Source organism: Crocodylus siamensis, chromosome 1 (assembly GCF_052110815.1).
Source record: "Crocodylus siamensis isolate JL-2025a chromosome 1, ASM5211081v1, whole genome shotgun sequence".
Taxonomy (NCBI): domain Eukaryota; kingdom Metazoa; phylum Chordata; order Crocodylia; family Crocodylidae; genus Crocodylus; species Crocodylus siamensis.
The window spans coordinates 390,512,798-390,527,569 of record NC_143395.1 but is presented as its reverse complement, the minus strand read 5'-3'; the positions used below and the strand labels follow the sequence as shown (position 1 = coordinate 390,527,569).

Below are 14,772 nucleotides of genomic sequence, written 5' to 3'. Positions count from 1 at the left end.
GGAGAGAGGTGGAGGCCATCTCTTCCCAGCAGCTCGCTGCCTCTCTCACCAAAGAGCGGGCTGTGGTCATGGAAGCCAAAACCTTCCTGATGACACCAGCTCCGCAGTCTTTGGTTCACTGTGTGGATCCTCCTCTCCCTCCTCAGCCCATAGCCCGAGACTGGGAGGATCGATGAAAACACCACCTGAGCTCCCAGGCTCAGTTTATTTGGGAGTAAATTTCTGTGGATTACTATTGGGCAGCCATCTACATATGCAGTGACTCAGGGACATGTGACTAGGCTGAATATTTGCTGCTCTTAGCACCAAACTTTCTGTGGCCCTGCAATGCACCACTGCTGCCCCCGGGGGAGCTCCAGGCTCCAGCTGCACCAGCCCTGGTGTCTGGTCCCTGGCCAGCCACTTGCCTGGCCGACCAGGAGCAACCTGTGCAGTGCAAGGGCAGCATTCCTGTCCCAGGGCCACCGCCACTGCGCAGCTGCCACTGACAAAGATGCGAACGAGGGGCTTCTGGACGCCACCGCCAAGGGCACCCCCGCCCTCTTGGGCCTCCAGCCTTCCTGTCTCTGGGCCCACTGGGCCATCTAGGACTGGTGACTGCATACTCTCCAGCACACCAGGGACAACAAGCAGTGGCTGGAGTCTTTCTGAATGACCCAGGCCACCTTCTGGGACCTCCAAGATCAGTTCTGGCTACACCTGGATTGGCAGCACCCCACCATGCAGCTACTCCTTCCTGAGTACACCCAGCTGGCCCTTGCCCTGCTCAAGCTGGCCAGCCTGTGGTACATCAGTCACCTGTTTGGTATGGGCAAGGCCACTGCTGGGGAGACCATCCTGAAGGTGTGTGGCACCCTCCAGGATGTACTGAGGCCCACTGCGCTCTGTGTGCACAGCCCCCTGGCAGTAGTGGTAGGTTTCCAGGCCCTGGGCTTCCCCCAATGCATCAGGGCTCTGGACAGAACCCACATCCCATCACCTGCCCTCGCAGACCACCCTTCTTACAGACAGAGGGAATTTCCCTGCATGGTGCTCCAGGGCATCATGGAACACCACGGTGCCTTCATGCACATGTCTGCCTGTGTTTCTCTTGTATAAGAAGAACAGAATTCTTCCCTGCATTTTACAGATGGCAGACCAAGTGGCTTACTCAAGGTTGAATAGAAAAGCTGTGGTAGAACACAAAGTTGAACCTGAATCCCAGTCCAATTCATTAATTGCAAACTTTTTCGCCCCTTCTGTGGAGAGAGAACCTACTGACTGTATGTGCTTTAGTTTTGTCTTAGTATTTGTCATTCACTCTCAAGCTGCTGTACAAACATAATGTCCTGAGAGAATGGTGCTAATACTAGACCCATGCTGTTAGTGTGGTGTTCATAAATACAATTCAAAAGCAGTCTGGTAAAAATCATATTGTAGAGTTACAAGCTCTGAGAGCCTGCTAAGCACTGCTTATTGATAACAAAAAACCTATTGAGAACAAAAGAAAAGACATTCTCCATGGTTTCCTACTTTGGCTTTATAAACAAAGACAAGTTCCAATCTAATTTAATTGATAAAAATATATAATCCAATTTGACCCAATATTAGCTGAGGCATCTTCTATACTTCTCTGTTTCAGCTATTTTCTGAATGAATCATTAGAAACTGAGCAAACACAGAGACCAGAAATGGTGGTAGTGCATGTTTGTCTCCCTATCCTGATTAAAGCATTTATAGTCCTAATTCACATATTATTGAAATATAGTAATTGTATACAGACATGACATTTTTTCTCTGTCAAACAACATATTTTAAAACATGCTTTGAATAACTCCTAGGACACAGTTTTTATCCTTTACACAGGCACAGCTGCACCCAACAAATCTACATAATTGTAGAGTTAATTTTAGCAGCTTCATGCAAATCAACATTAGCTTTTCCTTTGCATCTTCTCAGTTCTGTTTATCCCTGCCCATCCATATCAGTGCTACCTTTGCATATTACAAAAATTTGTAGATATTCTTGGAAAATCTCCCTAGTTAAAGTCACAAAGAACATTCAGCCAGACCACTATTCAAGAATGAGCTGGTATGTCAAGATTCTCTCTTCCTCAAAAAGTAAGAAAGGTTATTAATAGAATATTATTAAATAATGTGAAAGCCATCAATCAATCTTACATCACAAGATTTAAGTTAAGCAGTAAGACATAAATAGAAAACCCTTCTGTTCCATTGGAACATAATTTAAACATCAAATCATTAGGCAGCATCTTAAGGATGATAAAAAGTGATGGCAAAAATAATGCCTTATTGGTTTTAATACTTTAAGTGATAGTAACCTTCATCTCTGGAAGTCAGCTCTCTGGAGAAGTCCTCTTACAATATTAATTCTAGCTTTTAAAATTAATATACTACTATTGTACAGAAAGAAATGAAGAAAGATAAGAAAAGGCCAGTTCTAATTTAATATTTTCACATCACAATCATACTACACTTAATGTAATGAGTAGAACACAATGTAAATCAAAAAAAGACTTTTGGGCTAAGAAATATCTCATTGAAGTAATATACATACCAACCAGAGGTGTTCCACACACACGGGCCAAATATATATCTGATTATATACACACAGGGCCAAATAATGCAGCCAGGTGCCCAGGGCAGCTGCCACGCATACAACAGCTTCTGATGGCTGCCACATCAGTATTTGTACACATGTATGCACCACAGCACCATGTGCTTTTAAAAGTGCCAGGCACTGCAGCACATACATTTGTATAAACAGTGAATTGCACTTCAGTGCTCAGAAAATGGTGGTGGCACACTTTTGAACTAAAACACATCAAAGATGGTTGTAGTGTTAGCTCAAAAGCACACCACCACCATTTTCTGCATGCTGATGCTCATTTTGCCATTTATACAAATGCATGTGATGAAGCACCAGCTGCATCAGCTCACGCGCTCTGCAGACTCAATTAATCGAGTCTGATCCCACACCCTGGATTTCCAGTGAGTTTCAACAGACAAAAGTATGTGTATAAATCTCCACATCGATGCAATGCAGCCGGGGGGGGTGCAAGCAACACTTCCCTTGGAAGTTGGTTCCAGATCCTAGCCGCCCTGACTGCGAAGTAATGCTTCCTGATGTCCAGGCTGAATCTACTCCCAGTCAACTTATGGCCATTATTCCTAGTTACTCCTGGTAGTGCTCAGGGGAACAGGGTCTCTGCTATTCCCCACTGGTCCCCCTTGGTAAGTTTATAGACAGCCACCAGATCCCCTCTCAGCCTTCTCCTGTGGAGGCTGAACAGGTTCAGGTCCCATAGCTTCTCCTCATAGGGTCTGCCCTGCTTCCCCCTGATCATATGAGTGGCCCTCCTCTGGACCCTCTCTATTCTGGCCTCATCCCTCCTGAAGTGCAGCGCCCAGAACTGGATGCAGTACTCCAACTGTGGCCTGACCAGTGTCGCATAGAGGAGGAGGATCACCTCCTTGGACCTGCTCGTGATGCATCTTTGGATGCATGACAAGGTGCATGTGGCCCTACTGACCATGTCCTCACATTGGCAGCCCAGGTTCATCTTGGAATCAATAGTGACTCCAAGATCCTTTTCTGCCTCTGTGCTGATGAGAAGGGAGTTCCCCAGCCTATAGGTATGCTGCTGGTTCTTCCTCCCCAGGTGCAGTACCTTGCACTGGTCAGTATTGAAACCCATCCTGTTCTCATCCGCCTACCCTTGTAACCTGTCTAGGTCTAGCTGTTTCCTGTCCCTCCCTCCTAACATGCCCACTTCTCCCCACATCTTTGTGTCATCCATGAACTTGAACAAGGTGCTTTTCACCCCCTTGCCCAAGTCACTGATGAAGATGTTGAACAGTGTGGGCCCGAGAACTGAGCCCTGGGGAACCCCACATCCCTCCAGGTCAAAAACAACCCATCTACCACTACTCTCTGGCTGCGGCTCTCCAGCCAATTTGCGACCCATCTGACTGTGTAGGTATCAATGCCAGAGTCACCTAGTTTTTTGATGAGAATGGGGTGAGAGACAGTGTCAAAGGCCTACCTGAAGTCCAGAAAGACTACATCCACCGCGACACCTGTGTCCAAGAATTTTTTGACCTGGTCGTAGAAGGCCACCAGGTTGGTCTGACAGGACCTCTAATGAACCCATGTTGGTTGCCCCTAAGCATAATCTCCCCTACTGTTCCCTCACAGATGTGCTTCTGGATAATTTTCTCAAAGAGCTTCCCCAGGACCAAGGTAAGACTAATGGGCCTATAGTTTCCTGGGTCCTCCTTCCTCCCTTTTTTGAAAATGGGGACCACACTGGCCCGTTTCCACTCTTCTGGCACCTCTCCAGACCACCACAAGTGTTCATAGAGCTGTGCCAGAGGTCCCACAATGTCCTCTGCCAACTCCCTCAGCACCCTTGGGTGGAGTTCATCTGGACCTGTCAATTTGAAGATGTCTGGGACTTTGACACCAGAAGTTCCCTCACCAGGTCCTCTCTGACCCTGGGCCTGGCTGTGCCCCTCCTGAGTTCGTCCAGGATTCTGGTGGGGGGGATATCCTGGTCTCTACCCAGAAATATGGAGGCAAAGAATTTGTTAAAGAGGTCAGCTTTATCATCTGGTGCAACCACCAGATTGCCAAGTGTGTCCTGCAAGGGTCCCACATTATCCGGTACCTTCTTTTTACTCCCTATGTATTTGAAAAAGGACTTCTTGTTGTCTTTGGTCTGGGTCACTAGTCCCAGTTCTGTGTCCCTTAGCCTTCCTAACAGCCCCCCTAGAGTCTCGAGCAATGGAGGTGTAATCCTCCTTGGTGATGCCCCCTCCCTTCCATTGGGTATATACCTCCTTTTTAGCTTTCAGACAATCCTGAATGCCTTTGGTGAGCCATGGGGGCTTTTGAGCACCCTTGCCCCCTTTGACTCGCATTGGGATTGTTGCCCCTTTGGGCTCGGAGGATCGTCTCCTTAAGGAACAGTAGATGTGATGGGCTGGATACAAAACAAGTTTTTTAGCAGACCTTTCATACACTAGCCTATCTTGTGTCCATGAAGGTTACATGTTTTTCACATGGGCATTATTTTAAGGATAAGAGCTTCATAATTCCATACATATGTATGTACAAATGCATACATGTAGGTGTGATCACAGAAATTAGCTAAATAAACATGATAATCACAGGCAAAAATGGCTAACTGGATATGCTTCTAATCATCTGTGCCTGCATGTGAGAGATTCTACAGAAATTACAGATGTTGGGTCATGAAAATCTGGCCCTACATTTTCCAGTTTTATAATGCAGTAGTTTTTTTTTTAACAGTGAACTGTGTTAAAAACATATATGAGGAATAAATATTCACATTTTGGATAATTCAACCTAAAAAACACCACAAAATAAACCAGAAAAGTTGACAGCTGATGTAAATACATTCAGTGACCTAGAATTATATCACTGAACAAGGCTTACTGAAAAACAACAATAAAATAATTACATATTAAAAGTGCAAGTGTATTTTTAGTCCCAAAGTTGCAACTGGTATTTCATACTGTCTTGATCTTAAACTTTGTTCTTTGAAACTTTAGTCTGCCCCTTTAAAGGGGAACAGTCAGCCCTGTTGAGATAACCTAGATATAGGGCATTAGGATGGTGAGCTTAAAACCCCAGTGGAGACAATGGAAAAGCTGCAAACAATGAGGGAAGAGTTTGCAAGTAGGAGGCAAGCTGCAAGTCAAACAAGCTTGCTAGAACTGCTGTCCTGGGGTTGGAGCTCAAGAGCTTCCCTCCTAGTGCCTGGAATAGACCAGAAGGGTTTGATTTTATTTAGCAGTTTATTTGTTTGCTGCTCAAAGAGCATGCTCAAAGAATGGGAGAACTGACAGAGAAGATCCTCAGGAAACAAAACCCGCCTACTGAAACCCGCAGGCTAGGCAACCCGTTTACAATTCTTATCTTGATGGTTCAGATTTAAAATAGTCCCAAATAATCATCCATCTTAAAATAAAGCATATTAGTCATATCACCACATATTTGGGGGTTCAGTTCTGAAGTCTTATGTTCCAGCTGTGATCTCAGAGAGATTAGTTAAGAGATACATCTCTGGGAAGGAAATCTCTGTAAATAGCAGGATGACTTAACTGTGTCTGCTTCATAGAAGCAAGTGTTATCAAAATAAAGGAGGTGGGACAATTTTATGCAAAAAACTCTACTTTCATTAATAAAGCATAATTTTTAAATTTAGAGAGTTGGTCTGTACTTAAATACATTATATGGAATAGCTAATAATCAGTAATAATCAGTTTCTGCTGTTAAATGTTGTCTTATCAGCTAGCTTATTGGTAGAAACACAAATCACTGTACTGATTAGAAACTGACAACATGAGATACATTCATTTCAATATCATTACATTTTTATTTTAATCTGTGCCTATGACTTGGTGCAAGAACTGACTAACTTAAAAAATGGCAAGTTTTAGAGTTAGTCTAAAACTAAAATAAAATAGGCTAGTGTATGAAAGGTCTTAGACTGGGTTCTGTCATTTTTAAACCAGTCTATATGTTCCAACCTTCTGTCCTATAGGTTGGCACACATATACACAGGTCAGCACAAAAATATATAGACCATTTTTGTGTGCCAAACTTCTGTTCTGTTACAGGTATAGATCAGTTTCCGATCATTTATACTGGTAAAAGTATAATGTCTGTACCTGGCCTGAATCAGCCCAATAGTAATTTGCATACATGCTTCAAAACCTCTATTCCTACAGCTTAATCCACACAAGTACAAGCATGTACCCAAGTGAGTCCAATTGCAGGGTAGAGACCTACACTAGGTTCACCAAGGGATGGAGACAAAAGTCAAGGTAAGTAAAAAGCCAGGGGACCTAGATAAAAACATAGTAAAAGAAAGCAACAGTGGAAGCCACAGAAATGATCTCAGGAAGAATACAGAACAAACAGTTAGGTACCTGAGATTTTCATATACTAATGTGAGAAGCACGGAGAATAAATAGCAACAATTTGAAAACCCTAGTAAAATCAAGGAATTATGATGTAATTTGGATTACAGAGATATGGTGGGAAAGTTCCCATGACTAGAATATTGCCATAGATGTGTATAACTTGTTCAGGAAGCAAAGGCAAGGGGGAAAAGGGGGTGCTGCCATACGATGTACACATGTTCTGAAGTAAAGCATGAAGTGGAAGGTAGGCCTGTTGAAAACCTGTGGGTTATGGTCAGAGGGGACAGCAGTAGGGGGAATGTCACAGTGGTTGCCTCCTGTAAACCACCAAAACAGGAGGAAGAAGTGGACGAAGCCTTCTTTAAACAACTGATAGAAGTTTCCAAATAGCAGGACCTACTTTTCATGGGAAGCTTTAATTACTGGGACACTTGCTGAGAGGGAAACACAGCAATGCACAAGCAGTCCAGCAAATTTTTGGAGGGTGCTGGAATAACTTTTTGGTAGAGAGGCCAACTAGGGGGAAGGTGTTCTCGACTTTTTGCTCAGAAACAGGGAGGATTTTGTTAGAATGTGAAGATAGAAGGCAATTTGGGTGACACTAATATAAAATGATTGAGTTCACAATCCTAAGGGGAGGAAAGAAGAAGAGAATACAGACGTTGGACTTCAGAAAAGGATGCTTTAACAAACTCAGGGAACTGGGGGGGCAGGATACCACAGGAAGCAAGTCTGAGGGGGAAAAGTCCATGAGAGCTGGTTGTACAAACTTAAGGGGTCTGTGTTAAGGGTGCAGGAATAAGTTATCCCAAAGCAATGTAGGAATAAGAAGTGCAACAGAAGACTACTCTGGCTAGGCAGAAATCTCTTCACGGAGTTAAATCTCAAAAAGGAATCCTACAAAAAGTAGAAACTTGGTCACAAAACTAGGGAAGAGTATAAGAGTTTTGCACATGTGCCCAGGAGAAAAAATAAGAAAGGACACAGCATGATTTAAGATGCAACTGGCAGAGAACATACAAGGCAATTAAAAGGGACTCTACAAGTGTGACAAAAGTAAAAGGAAGACCAAAGAAACCATAGGTCCCTTATGAAATTCAGAAGACTATCTAGTTAAGAAGGCTGAAGTATTAATGCTTTTTTTATTTTAGCTTCACATATAGGGACAGCTATCAGATAAACGAGCAGAGTTGACAGCAAAGATAGGGAAGGAGTCAAACCACCTAAAGTAGTGGCAGAATAGGTTAAGGGTTACTTAGAGAAGTTAGATGCTTTCGTATCAGCGGGGCTGGATGGGATGCACTCTAGGGTACTGAAGGAATTGACTGAGCCATTAACTATCCTTTCTGAGAACTCATGGAGCTTGGGTGAGGGCCATCCTGAAAGAGCAAACATAGTGTCCTTCCCATCTTTAAGAAAGGGAAGAAGGAGGATATGGGGAATTACAGACCAGTCAGTCTGACCTTGATACCTGAAAAGAAAATGAAGCAAGTCCTCAAGAAGCACCTGGAGGGGAATAAGTTGATCAGGAACAGCCAGCATGGATTCACCAAGAGCAAGTCATGTCTGATCAAACTTATTTCCTTCTACATAGGGAGACAAGTTCTGTGGATGGAGTGAGATCAGTGGATGTGATATACTGACTTCAGCAAGGCTTTGGACACTCTTCCCCACAACTTTCTCATTAACAAGCTAAGGAAATCCAGATTAGCTGAAAGTACTTTAAGTTCTATACATAACTGGTTGGATCATCGAGCTTAAAAAGTAGTCATCAGTAAGTAGCTCAATAGGTAGCTGAGAGAAGGTATCAAGTGGGGTTTCCCAGAGGTCTTTTCTGGGTCTGGTATTGTTTAATATCCTCATTAATGATTTGGAAAATTTGTGGATGGCACCAAATAAGCTGGAGTTGCAGACACTCTAGAGGGTATTGGAATGATCTGGATAGACTGGAAAATTAGTCAGATGAATTTCAGTAAGGACAAGAATAAGTACATAGTTCTGCACTTGGGCTGGCATAATTTTATGCACAAATACAGGCATGAGTGACTGGTGCTTCCTGAATCTGGGGGGACCCCCACAGAAGTTGCTGACAGCAGTGGCCCTGTCAGGGGGGCACCAGCCCTGCTGACAGCATCAGTGTCGGCCATCAGAAGGGGCACTGGCCCCATCAGGGGGGCACATTCACCCCCGTGCACCCCATACCAGTTGCCTATGAATACCAATACTGGCTGGGCTGCAGTATTGTGGAAAATGACATGGACGTTTCAGTGGAACACAAACTGAATATGAGCCACCGATGTCTTCTTGTTGCAAAAAAATACAACCCAATATGCTGTTGGCTAACAGGGGTATCACTTGCAAATCAAGGTAAGTGATTCTTCTGCTCTGTTCAGCACTGGTGCATAATGTATCCAGTTTTGGGCCTCACCCTTCAAGAAGGATGTGGACAGATGAGAAAGAGTCCAGTGGAGAGTGTTTAGAGACCTGGGACACATGAGTTTTGAGGAAAGGCAGAGGCTGATTTAGTCTGGAGAAGCAAAGAGCAAGGTTGGGGGGGAGGTTGACAACAGCCTTCAAATACCTGAAGGGCAATTAGGCAGACAAGGTTCTTTGGGTAAATCTGATATCTTTTAGGCCAATTTGATTGGTTAGAAAAAATCTTCTTTGCAAGCTGTCAGGTACAAATACCCTTTGTCAGGCTGAGAAAGCATCTGCAGTTGGTGTACGCTCTTCCTGGATGGAATGAATACTAAAGAAGCCAGAGGCTGGTATGCAATTATAGAGAGGAAAGGCTGAAGGATCTAGGGCTATTTAGTTTGGAGAAGACTGAGGGAGGATTTTATAACAGTCTTAGTCTTCAGATAACTGAAGGGTGATTATAGAGAGGATGGATGGGGATGGGTTTTTCTCTGTGGTCACTGAGCACAAGACTAGAAGATATGTTCTCAAGCTTCAGCAGAGGAAATTGAAATTTGAGGTTAGGAGCTTTCTGACTCTGAGGGTGGCCAGGCATAGGACCAGGCTCCCTAGAAAAGCTAAGGAATCTCCATCCCTGGAAATTTTCAAGTTCAGGCTAGACAGACGCTTGGTTGGGATGGGTCAGTCAGGGACAAACCCATCTTAAGCAGGAGACTAGACTAGATGGCCTTCCAGCACTACTTTCCTATTATCCTATTCTTTCAAGAGAAGATTATGCAATTAAAAAGAAACAGAAAAGGAAATCAACTATCTGATCTGAGGGACATAGCATTGGGTGATGTGGCCATAGCTCCACTGACGTCAGTGTTGGTTACAACCAGATGATTTAACATAAGGAAGAAGGCAAATACTTTCAACAGTGCAGGTTATTAATTATTGGACCAAACTACCAACGGCGACAGTAGATTCCCCATTTCTTGATGCCTTCAGATCAAGTCTAGAGGCTTTTCTCCTATATATGCTTTTGTCAGCTACAAGATATTGGGTCCAGTGGCCTGTATTATCTAGGATGTTAAACTAGACAACTTAATGGTCCTCTCTACATAGCTAGGAACAAAGCTATAATGAATTAATATCAGATAATTATCTTTTCTATTTTCTACAGCTAAAGTAGGAGCCAGATATTTTAGAGATTAACAGGAACAGGACCTCATTTTTAGGTCCTAGATATGATAAAACTTCTCTTTTTTTAACTTAAAAGAACTTAGGCATACCATTTTATTATTTTTAACATTATTCTCTTTGGAAGCACTTTTCTTCTGCAGTCTTTTCAATGGCACTTTTTAAAGCCAGTTATTTTATCTATAAGGCACTTACTGTGAAATAATAATGATAGTAATATAAAAACAGCTAACATTTACTGTGACCCTCAGAGAGTCAGTCACACACTTCAAAATGTTCCTATAATTGCAGCAATCAGTTAAAATAAATCCAATAGATATTAAGAATCTAGAAGACAAAGACAACTCTTTCTATGTGTTGTAGATTTGCAATGGTTTATTAATCCACCTTCATTGATTGGTATATTGGATCCAGTTGATCTATTAATCTGTAATAAACAGTGTTTAAAAAGAGCATGAAAGGAATAACCAACTAAAACCATTCAGACATCAATGCCCAAAATGCTGACTTCTCAGAAGTGTGTAGTAAAAATGTGTTTGTCTGTGTTTCCCTTCTCAAAATATCAGTACTAAGGATTGTCAAACATTTTAAATCAAAAGTGGCTTGGGCAAAAAAATAGGGTTTCAATTAAATCATATTTTTTGGGGAAAGCATATCTACTTTGTGTTGATATTTTTTACTCTTCATCAAAAAGCAAACAAAACAAAACAAAACCCCAAATACCTGAAAACTAATATATATATTTGTTTTATATATATAATTATTTGTTTTGTTCTTCTGTGCGGCACCACAAACCACACGCATTCCACATTAAACCATGCGTGGTGCTGCTAACTTGCAGTGCTGAGGCAAAATTTGGTACTGGGATTTCCCAGTAGTAAAATACAACCCAGAAGAAAAAAGCAACACAAAGCACACCAAAGTGGCATGCACCAAGACAAACACAGAGACAAGGGAGCAGGCAGCCTAAGGCTGACTGCTTCCACGTCTCTATGCACTGTGGAGCTTCTGTGTTCAGGCACCCTGTGCCCCAGCCAGCCGCTCCCCATCTGGCTGCGGTTCAGTGTGCCTTGACATGGGGGTGCAGGCAGCCCTAGGCTGCCTGCTTCCCCATCTTGAGGCATATTGTGCCACAGCCAGCTGCTCTGTGGTAGCCCCCATACTGAGGCACATGAAGACAGGGGAGCAGGCAGCCCAGGATTGGCTTCTTCCCTGTCCTGAGGCATACTATGCCCCAGCCAGCCAGGGGCTGGATGGTACAGAAAACAACCTTCATTTCCTGAGCAGGTATAGCAAGTACATTTTTCCACATGTAATTCAGACAATGTGTAAAGCATCACTAGAGAGAAACGGGCAAAAGGGACTATCTACCAGTACCAAATGGTTTTTGTTACATAGTTCTGGTTAAGTCATCTGTCCTGAAAACTATTTCCACTACCATAAGTTATGATTTGCCTTTGAAAACAAGAAATCTACATTATAGGAAAAACAATATAACCAGAAACACAGAGTTATAGTGAAAGAACATGAGAGAGAGAGAAAGAGACAGGACCCATAAGGTTGCCACTTCAAAGTACAGAAGTACACTGAAGTACAAAGTTGCACACACATACATGTCAGAATATTCTTATTTCATATTGTGCATGGATGTGGATTAAAGACTAGACATTCTGTAACAACAGGATTCTTGGCACTAAGCATGTGCAATAAAAACTTACGTATCAGTGTCCCATTCATTCCCAGTTTAGACCAGATGTCCTTACTTCCACATCCCCATAACGAATCCATCGAGTCAACAAGTCTGAAGACTAGTTGGGCAGGGAAAAACAGAACCGCTGCAGTGGAGTTGGGAATAGGCAGAAGAAGATGTATGTTTTTTGTCACCTCACTAGTCTGTGGTACCAGACCCAAAAGAAGTATTAAAGGCTGAGTAGGGAAAAGCAGCAATGTGTGACAGCAAAAGTGGCATGGTCCATCGGCAGGCCTATATTAGGATAACAGCATTTTGGCAGCAGGAGGTGGGGATCATAAATTAACAGGTCTCTCTGTAATGACTGAGAAATGTCAATGAAGTTAATATTCAGGAAAGACTCATTTTAACATTTAGAAACATCTGATTTATACCGCAACATCTCATAAATGCGAAGAAAATCCTTTTGCATCACTGGGTGAATTCTACTTGACCAGACATACTTCTATGTACTAGTGGCTAGCTGGGAACACAGAGCAATAAGGTTACCTTAATAGGGCTCCCATCTGGAGTAAGAACCTCTTCTGAAAGTTCCATCATCTTCAGAGCCATCAGGGCAATGGCTTTAGCATGGCTAAGGCTCTTTTTATGGAGCCCTGCTGCAACACAGTACGCATCACCTATTGTTTCCACCTGCAGCAATCAGACAAATCAAATGTAAAAGTATGATAATGAACAGAAATCTGTACCATTAGTTATCTGCAATCAAAAAATGTTGCTTAAAAACATGTCAGCAAAACATCCATAAAATAAGCAATTAGAAAATGGAGTATAATTATGCAAGTTTGTAAACAGGCACAGTCAAAACCTGACATCTCATTGCATAGTTGTTCATCATCATTATAACTGGAGAAGATCATTAAATCTAGGACAGTGTACATTACCAAACTGAAAATGATAACATTATCCCACAGGAGAATAGGATTTTCTCTATTAGAACTAGACCAGAAACTATTTACAGCTAAGAACTGGTGCCACCGTATGTCATTCTGTTGTTTAGTGAGAGCTGTGCTAAACATTTATGATACATAATAATTATTTTCTCTATTATAAAAGTACATTAGGATGAGAGTTACAGGAGGATAAATGTTTCCATAAAAATGCATAGTTCATCACGCCTCATTAGTATCTCACTCGTCTTTAGCCTGGGAAAATTCAAGATGGAACTTTGCATTGCTTAGGTTTTAATTTTTGTTTCAGACACTCTTATAGACTGCTGGCTCTTGCCTGCCTTTCTTTCTGAGATCCTAAGAAGATATGGAAGGAACAAAAGCAGCCGAGCTGAAACTTCTCTGGTGTTTTAACAGGAAATTCAGGCTCTCTCTACTGCACAAGCTACCTGAGCATAAGCACCTCAGAGCAATAAGTGCAGCAGACTGCTTCCTCTGCTCCCTTCCAATCATTTATGCTTGCTTTTCTTCATAGGCTAGTTACAGATGTTACACATAATCCAGACTAAGTGCCAAGAAATCCAACCAAACCCATAACTATGTCCATGGGACATAGACAGGACTAAAAATGGAACCTGGAAAAGAATCATAGGATCACAGAGATTATGGGCTAGAAGGGACCTCAAAAGATCATCTAGTCCAGGAGTGGGCAAAATGCAGCCCACCAGGCCATTCTATCTGGCCTGCAGGGCCCCTAAACATTTAGAAAATGAATATTTATCTGCCCCTGGCTGCCTGCCATGTGGTCCTCAATGGCTTGCCAAAACTCAGTAAGCAGCCCTCCACCCAAAATAATTGCTCACCCCTGATCTAGTCCAACCCCTCCTGCTCTGGACATGAATACTGCTGAGGTTAACTGATCCCAGCAGGGTGTCTGTCCAGTCTCCTCTTGAAGACTTCCAAGGTTGGAGACTACACTACCTCCTTGAGAAGTCTATTCCAGATTCTGATCACCCTTATGGTAAAGAAGTTTTTCCTTCCATCCAAGCTGAAACCATCCTCTAACAGTGTATGGCCATTGCTCCTTGTCCTGCCCTAGTGAACAGTTTTTCTACCAGCTCCCCATATTCACCCCTTACATACTTATAAATAGCCACCAGGTCCCCCCATCAGTCTTCTCTTCCCAAGACTGGACAGTCCCACATCCCTTAGTCTTTTCCCATAAAGTTGTCCTCCAGGCTCTTAATCATTCTTATGACCCTTCTCTGGACCCGTTCAAGATTCTCCACATCTTTTTTGAAGTGTGGCTCCCAGAACTGGACACAGTGCTCCAGCTGGGGTCTAACCAGTGCTGAGTAGAGAGAAAGTATCACTTCCTTAGCCCTGTTCATGATGCATCGGCTAATCCCAGTATGCTATTAGCTCTGTTGACTACAGCACTGCACTGGTGACTCATGTTCATCCTGTAATCAACCATAACCCTGAGGTCCCTCTCAGCCATCATGCTGGCCAAGACATTTCCTAACCTATATTCATGTTGCTGGTTACTTCTCCCCAGTCCTGAATCTATGTGTATTCA

The 14,772-nt window shown here is 42.9% G+C and overlaps 1 protein-coding gene across 1 annotated transcript in view; it reads right to left on the bottom strand.

Moving 5' to 3' along the window:
- GUCY1A2 (guanylate cyclase 1 soluble subunit alpha 2) overlaps positions 1-14,772 on the bottom strand; it is a 270,751-nt gene that overhangs the window by 82,733 nt on the left and 173,246 nt on the right. The window contains exon 6 of the mRNA XM_090031757.1: positions 12,793-12,936. Coding sequence (XP_089887883.1) covers positions 12,793-12,936 — 144 coding nt within the window. The remainder of the gene's footprint in view (positions 1-12,792; positions 12,937-14,772) is intronic.